The sequence below is a fragment of the Neocloeon triangulifer genome, unplaced genomic scaffold, assembly GCF_031216515.1.
Source record: "Neocloeon triangulifer isolate White Clay Creek 2 clone unplaced genomic scaffold, ASM3121651v1 ptg000014l, whole genome shotgun sequence".
NCBI classification, from domain to species: Eukaryota; Metazoa; Arthropoda; class Insecta; order Ephemeroptera; family Baetidae; genus Neocloeon; species Neocloeon triangulifer.
This window is the reverse complement of record NW_026775556.1, coordinates 22,798,108-22,804,388: the sequence shown is the minus strand read 5'-3', so window position 1 is coordinate 22,804,388 and position 6,281 is coordinate 22,798,108. Positions and strand designations below refer to the sequence as shown.

At 35.8% G+C, this 6,281-nt stretch overlaps 3 protein-coding genes across 4 annotated transcripts; all 3 read left to right on the top strand.

Annotated features, from left to right (window-relative positions):
- The first annotated feature begins 693 nt into the window (after nucleotides 1-693).
- On the top strand, nucleotides 694-1,815 carry LOC132200849 (tetraspanin-33-like). The gene is made up of 6 exons (XM_059626600.1): nucleotides 694-824; nucleotides 876-956; nucleotides 1,003-1,110; nucleotides 1,165-1,329; nucleotides 1,383-1,595; nucleotides 1,644-1,815. Exons 1-6 carry the CDS (start codon nucleotides 768-770, stop codon nucleotides 1,707-1,709), a joined length of 690 nt encoding a protein of 229 aa, XP_059482583.1. The 5' UTR covers nucleotides 694-767; the 3' UTR covers nucleotides 1,710-1,815.
- A 255-nt stretch (nucleotides 1,816-2,070) lies between these two features.
- Nucleotides 2,071-4,609, top strand: LOC132200686 (tetraspanin-6-like). 2 transcript variants are annotated; one of them, XM_059626346.1, is made up of 11 exons: nucleotides 2,071-2,207; nucleotides 2,260-2,340; nucleotides 2,394-2,501; nucleotides 2,548-2,712; nucleotides 2,774-2,967; nucleotides 3,029-3,481; nucleotides 3,538-3,618; nucleotides 3,669-3,776; nucleotides 3,838-4,002; nucleotides 4,066-4,284; nucleotides 4,337-4,609. In XM_059626346.1, the coding sequence occupies exons 6-11, from the start codon at nucleotides 3,428-3,430 to the stop codon at nucleotides 4,400-4,402; spliced, it is 693 nt and encodes a 230-aa protein (XP_059482329.1). In that variant the 5' UTR covers nucleotides 2,071-2,207; nucleotides 2,260-2,340; nucleotides 2,394-2,501; nucleotides 2,548-2,712; nucleotides 2,774-2,967; nucleotides 3,029-3,427; the 3' UTR covers nucleotides 4,403-4,609. The 2 variants fall into 2 exon arrangements, with proteins under 2 accessions (XP_059482329.1, XP_059482328.1); XM_059626345.1 differs by having other exon boundaries at nucleotides 2,758-2,967.
- LOC132201871 (tetraspanin-17-like) lies at nucleotides 2,154-3,090 on the top strand. Its single transcript, XM_059628403.1, has 5 exons — nucleotides 2,154-2,207; nucleotides 2,260-2,340; nucleotides 2,548-2,712; nucleotides 2,758-2,967; nucleotides 3,067-3,090. Exons 1-5 carry the CDS (start codon nucleotides 2,154-2,156, stop codon nucleotides 3,088-3,090), a joined length of 534 nt encoding a protein of 177 aa, XP_059484386.1.
- Nucleotides 4,610-6,281: the final 1,672 nt, after the last annotated feature.

The window sequence follows — 6,281 nt, the reverse complement described above, 5'->3', positions numbered from 1 at the left end:
TTCTAAAATAAGTACTGTGACATCTCAATTCTTTCTTATTAAAAAAAAACGTTTACATTTGAACATTGATTCAAACGCTATCGCCTTAATTAATAAAAAAAATGTGCAGTTTCAAAGCTTTTGAAACTCTCGCATTGCATATAATTGCAAATTGAAATAATTAAATTCATTTAAATTATCTGATAGCCTCTAATCTTTTCAAATATGGTATTCTTTAACTTTTTGCTACTGACAAAAAATATGACACTCATTTTTTTATGCTACGTCCGCTCACTTCGAGTGGCACTGCGATGCATCTCCAGCTTGTTGACAGCAGCTTCGCACTCTGTGCTTCTTTTTAAAAATACACACAAAAGCGTCGCTGGCACTTAAGGTGTCAATTTCACTTAAAAATCGCCGACAAACGTTTTGGCCCAAATGGATTAAAAAGCGTGGTGCGGTACTTTCAAAGAACATGAAAGTTGCACAGCATTTTGAGATTTATTTTTTGGCGCTCGTGGCAACTCTCAAGGCTTGAGCGCATATAATGTTGGATTAGCTCAGAAATGCCAAAAATATGACTCAAGATGGTTTTTGTGGTATTTGCCGAGCACACATTAATCCCTTCTCGCCTTATCTGCGTCCTCCCTGAATTTGTCCAGTTACCTAAGAACCACGCGTTGACGGCTTAACTTGAGCAGATAAGTTAGGGCGTATAAAATTCTTGAGACGCACAAACCTCCAAGCACAGCGTCTCAAGGCGGACGAAATTCTTTCTGCGCTCCACGATGAATCTAAAGGACATGATGACAAAAGGGCTTTTTGCCCTCCTCGCCATTTTATTTGTGAGTTTTTGCAAAAAATAATTATGTACTAAATTAACACAAAAATAACAGATCTGCGCCATCATTGAGCTTGTTATCGCTGCAGTGGTTTATGGGAGCGCCTATTCAAGGGAGATGTTTGCACCATTGGAGGTGAATTTCAGAAAAGCGTAAAAATAATATTAATCAATTTTCATAGAACGGATCTGGAATGATTGTTTTGATGACGAGTGCCATCATCGTCATCATCTGCACTGGAATTGGAGCTTTTGGCGCCAAGAAAAATATGAAGATTCCACTTTTAATTGTAAAAATTTCTCATTCTTAAAGGTTATTTCAATTATTGATTTGTCTCTCTCAGTTCGCTGGATTGACCCTGGTCAATTTTATTCTGCAAATAGCCGGTTTCAGCGTCGCATTTAATTCTGTGACCAATAGTGAGTCACCTGTGCACATGTATAACTTGCTCGTCAAGTACAACAATAATGCGGATGCCAAAAGAATCTGGGACGACACGCAGAAAGAGGTTTGCTGAAGTTTATTGAGTTACCAATTTTTATAAAACATTTTTATTCCTAGTTATCGTGCTGCGGAGTCATTTCACTCCTCGAATGGGGAAATGCTAACGCAATACCAAATTCCTGCAAGTGCACTCAGGGTGATCCAAACTGCAGCTCGTTTTTTTTCAATACTTATATTTACGACGTTGGTTGTTACTCGGTCATGGCATGGTTCGTCTATCATCTAACACTTGGAGTCGCTGGTCTTTCTGTCGCAATGGCCATATTACAGGTAAACTGAACTGTCTTTATATACTAAGAAGTGATAATTTTTTAATAGTTATTCGCCTGCGGTATTTCTCTGAAGTTGGCGAAAAGTGCGTCAGGCACTTCGATGAAAGTGTGAGCAAGCCATCAGGAAATCACTACCTCTCACAAAACATTTTATTGTACTTTATATAAAATCATTCACCATTAAATTAATTTGGTTTGCTATATGCAAATAAAAAAAGCATTCATAATTGAGCTCCTTGTTTTTACTTTTTATTTATTACTATTGAAATTGAAATATTTTGCTTGTTAATTATTTAATAAGGCTTCCGATGAGTCATTTTGGCACATTTGTTTCTAGAGAAAGAGTTGTAAAAGTAAGACTCACTTTCTTATCTTTCCACGACCGCATTGTTAGCTTGAGTGAGTTGTATATTGTACTGACGCCATATAAGCAGAACTCGGGGCAAGATAAGCTTTAGGTTTCCTTTCACGCCATGAAATAAACAAATCATAGTATTCATTCACACGTGAAAAGTGCACGGAGAAGCTAGCTATTGACAACCAAAAGCTGGAAAAAATGGCCACAACTAAGTTGCAGAAAACCTTCCACGTCCTGAATATTTTGCTTCTGGTAAGCTGAACTGTTAATTTCATCAAATCACTGATGTTAATTGTTTCATTAGGCAAGTGCGATAGCAGAGATTGTCATGGCAGCCGTGATTTACAAAAAAGTGTATGCAGTTGACTTGCTCTCCTCCCTCAGTGTAATTTTCCTATATAATAATATCAATAGCTTTGCTATATTTTAATAATTTAGGGTGCATCAGGCCAAATTTTTCTAATGTCGTCAGGTGTTGTGGTAATTTTGTGTGCAATTGTCAGCAGTTTTGCCACACAAAAGAACATCAGTTGGATTCTTCACTTGGTATTATAATTTAATAATTGAACGGTTTAATAACGGAAATTATTAGTGTGGGTTGATCACGTTTGCCAATTTTGCTGTGCAAATCGCAGGATTTAGCACAATCTTCATCTCTTGGATTACTTCTGAGGTGCAGCATTGGATGGAGTACACAATTGCCAACTACTATAAAGAGACGTTCGCAAAAAATGCCTGGGATCAAATGCAGACCGCAGTAATAAGATTTTTTTTCTTCGTATTCATGAATATACTTTAATAGTTGTCATGTTGTGGAGAGTTTCGTCCTGATGATTGGTTGTTCAACGTAAATGGTCCTATTCCAATTTCATGTAACTGTGAAAACGGAATTGACGATAACTGCAAATCTGGACCGTATTTTGAAGTTGGATGCCTTTCGACTATGTTATATCATGTATATGACTTGTCCCCAACTGTGGCCGCTTTAGCAGCTGCGATGGCTGTCCTTCAGGTATCAAACATTCAAAAAATGCAAAAAATATATGAAAAAGAAGTAATTATTTTGTTTTCAGTTCATTGTTGGGATTATTACTTTCATTCTGGCTTGCAGGGCATCAAAGAAGAGTGGTGCTAATGTGTAGCGTAGACAAGAAATTTTGCAATTAAAATTTGATTTTTTTTTTCAACAAATCGTTTTCATTAATATTCACAATTACATAGACAGGGAAATTATTTGTGTATGAAAAAATGCATGACTCACTAAAAGGAAAAGCTGCAGTTAACACTCATCATATGAGCTCCTTATCTTTCCTCCAAATTATATTGCACAGTTGCATTGCAGTGACGCCATGTGTATACCAAGATAAGCGAACTAGGCTTGTCTTGATATTAAATATATAATTCAGCACAGCTAGAAAAATCTCATTTCAGTGTAGAGCAGCAGCTGGATAAGTGCATTTCGGAAAAGGAGAATGGCCTCGAATCATTTAAAAAACACGTTCCACGCGTTGAATATTTTGCTACTGGTGAGCCTTAAGATAATAATTATCTATTTCTGATTTTTCTTCCGTTCTTTTATCAGGCAAGTGCGATAATAGAGATCGTTATCGCAGCTGTGATTTATGGAAAGGTTTACCGAGTTGATCTGCTCTCCTCACTCAAAGTAAAAGATTCCTTTTTAAAAGAATTTGTTCTAATTTTATCCAACTTCAGAGTGCATCGGCTGAAATTGTACTGATGACGTCTGGCGTTTTGGTAATTGTTTGTGCAGTTTTCAGCATTTATTCAGCAAATAAGGACATAGGTTGGATTCTGTATTTGGTAAAAATAAATTTTATATAGTTATTATAAATTTAAGTATTTTTAATTTTTTCAATAATAGTGCGGCGTAATCACATTTGCAAATTTCGTCTTGCAAATAGCAGGATTCAGCATGTCGTTCCATTTCATGCTTGTGTCAGAAGTGAAGAGCTGGATGGACCACACCTTTGCTAATATTGATGAAATGACGTTCGCCAGAAATTCTTGGGATCGAATGCAAAACACGGTATAATTATAATTTTCAAAAAGATTTACATCGTTTTATTTATAATTATTTTAATTTTTCAAGCTCTCCTGTTGCGGAATTTCTGGTTCCAGTGATTGGTTAAAAAACAGGAATGGAATGCCTGGCACAATTCCAAGTTCGTGTTCGTGTAAGATGGGGCTTGACGAAAACTGCAAATCTGGACCGAATTATGAAGTAGGATGTCTTTCCACTATTCAGTGGCTAACATTTGACTTGGCGGCGGGAGTGGCAGGTCTTGCGGCAGCGATGGCTTTCATACAGGTTGATGTGATTTAAATAATTAAATATGTATGAATAATTGATAAAATTTCAGTTTATTGTTGGAGTTCTAACATTCATTCTGGCACGGAGGGCATCCAAACAGAGTATGCGAATCTAAAATGTATATTCTGTAATCTCAATACTACAAGAATCTCTTCTCTAGACCCAAAAATTTGTTTACAATTATAGTTTTTATTTTATCAAACTTGATTTTAAATTTCCTTACCTGAATTGTTAATCTCGAATATTTTACAATTATGCAAAATGAAAATATACTGTCATAAAATATAATTGTGAAATAAATCCATCTTTCAATTTTTCAATTTCAAGCTACAGCGAAAGAAATGTATTTGAAAACAAAATTGAAATTATTATATTAATAAATTAAATTTTATAAAAAAATAAATTTATAAATAAAATACACTTTTATGTTAAGAGCAACCAACAGCTAGAGGGTAGTTTAAGGGTGAAATCATCGGCACCTGCCCCGTTTTATTTTAAGGTGACAGCCGCACGTTTTACGAGGGCGCCCCTCAGAGGATGGCTGTGCCGGCGAACACGCGTTTTGTGGTTACGCGCATTTATTCACTATGCAGTGCGTTGCATCTCTTTATGGAAACGCGCGGCACACAAATGCATGACGGGGGTGCATATATATGGAGGCGCTGAAAAAGTCAAAGCGGGGGTGAGTTGTGTTTGTTTGTTGCTGCACAACACATGAGGGCTGTTTTGGTCTCTGCGTCGGCGGCGAGTGAGCGCGCATAAAATATATAGACAGACAGACAGAGACGCACACACGCTCTACTTTTATTTAAGCCAAACACTTGTCAGCCATTTGTCTTGTCGCATAAAAGCCGCGGCTATGCACAAAAAGTGAGTGCGTCCTTAAAGCCGTATTTTTTTCTTCAAGAAAATCGTCATATACAGTGTGGATTGCCCCTTAGCAAAAAAAAAGGGTCGCAGCTGCGTTTGTCTGCTTTTATCACATTCATAATATTGTATTGTAAAGTCAAGACGTGATCAATTAACCAATTTATGATAAAACTTTTGGATGAAAGGATTTCGTAAGGAAATTGGGTTAATTCGCCTGAAAAAAATATAACGTATTTTGTGTGGTTGAATCATGATAGTTGTGAAATATTTTGTCGCAGATGCGGAGATTAGCACATACAGGAAACTTTCATTAAATCTTTGGTTTTAATCGCTATTAAAATAATGCATTTTGATTTTCAATTATAGTTATTACAGCTTTAGAGAGCCAAAGAATAATAGTAACCATCAATATTGAGTTTACAAATATTAGCACGATAATTGTGAGTTTGATCAAGATTGTTTATATATTAAACTTTGTATTAAAGAAAATGAATAATTGTCAAGTTTCCAAGATAATTAACCACTAAATTGGTAAAGGTTGCTTTTAAATCAAAATTAACAGAAAATATAGTTAATATTTTAATAATTTTTAAAATAAATTAAAAATATATTGTATACAATTTTGGTATTACTATAAATTGCTACATATATTTTTAAATTATGTTTGTTTTTGAAAATGAAGCGATTGGGCTTTTCCTCGTGGCAGAAACAAATGGCTCTATCCGTTTCGGTCAAATTTTCTGCAACAAGGAAAAGCCCGATCGCTTAATTTCCATGATCATCTCCTCGAGTGTCAACTTCTTCAAACAAATATGTTTGTTTTATTAACAATTCTTAATTTATACTTTCTTTATTCAAATTTATAAAAAAAAAATTTCTTCAACATTCCTGTTGCTATTTTGTGTGCAGTTTTTCGTGGCACCCCCAATACATCAGGATGCACTTTTTTCCACTTGAGATACTTCTGAAGCGTCCCAAACTGCATTATTTGAGTGCATGTTTTGGCCCAAGTGCTGTTTCACTCTCGTCTCAAGAGAGAGCATCGCGTTTTTACGTCTTTTCCTCTCTCTTGAAAAAAGGACTCGGCCAACATCACATGGCCTGGGGTAGGTCAATCTGATGGG

Excerpts from the sequence above, each read along its gene's own strand:
- LOC132200849 (XM_059626600.1), top strand. The coding sequence starts at position 768 with ATGAATCTAAAGGACATGATGACAAAAGGGCTTTTTGCCCTCCTCGCC. Across the intron at positions 957-1,002 it reads AGATGTTTGCACCATTGGAG|AACGGATCTGGAATGATTGT; the intron begins GTGAATTTCAGA and ends CAATTTTCATAG. Across the intron at positions 1,111-1,164 it reads TGAAGATTCCACTTTTAATT|TTCGCTGGATTGACCCTGGT; the intron begins GTAAAAATTTCT and ends TGTCTCTCTCAG.
- LOC132201871 (XM_059628403.1), top strand. The coding sequence starts at position 2,154 with ATGGCCACAACTAAGTTGCAGAAAACCTTCCACGTCCTGAATATTTTG. Across the intron at positions 2,341-2,547 it reads ACTTGCTCTCCTCCCTCAGT|TGTGGGTTGATCACGTTTGC; the intron begins GTAATTTTCCTA and ends GGAAATTATTAG. Across the intron at positions 2,713-2,757 it reads GGGATCAAATGCAGACCGCA|TTGTCATGTTGTGGAGAGTT; the intron begins GTAATAAGATTT and ends ATACTTTAATAG.
- LOC132200686 (XM_059626346.1), top strand. The coding sequence starts at position 3,428 with ATGGCCTCGAATCATTTAAAAAACACGTTCCACGCGTTGAATATTTTG. Across the intron at positions 3,619-3,668 it reads ATCTGCTCTCCTCACTCAAA|AGTGCATCGGCTGAAATTGT; the intron begins GTAAAAGATTCC and ends ATCCAACTTCAG. Across the intron at positions 3,777-3,837 it reads TAGGTTGGATTCTGTATTTG|TGCGGCGTAATCACATTTGC; the intron begins GTAAAAATAAAT and ends TTTCAATAATAG.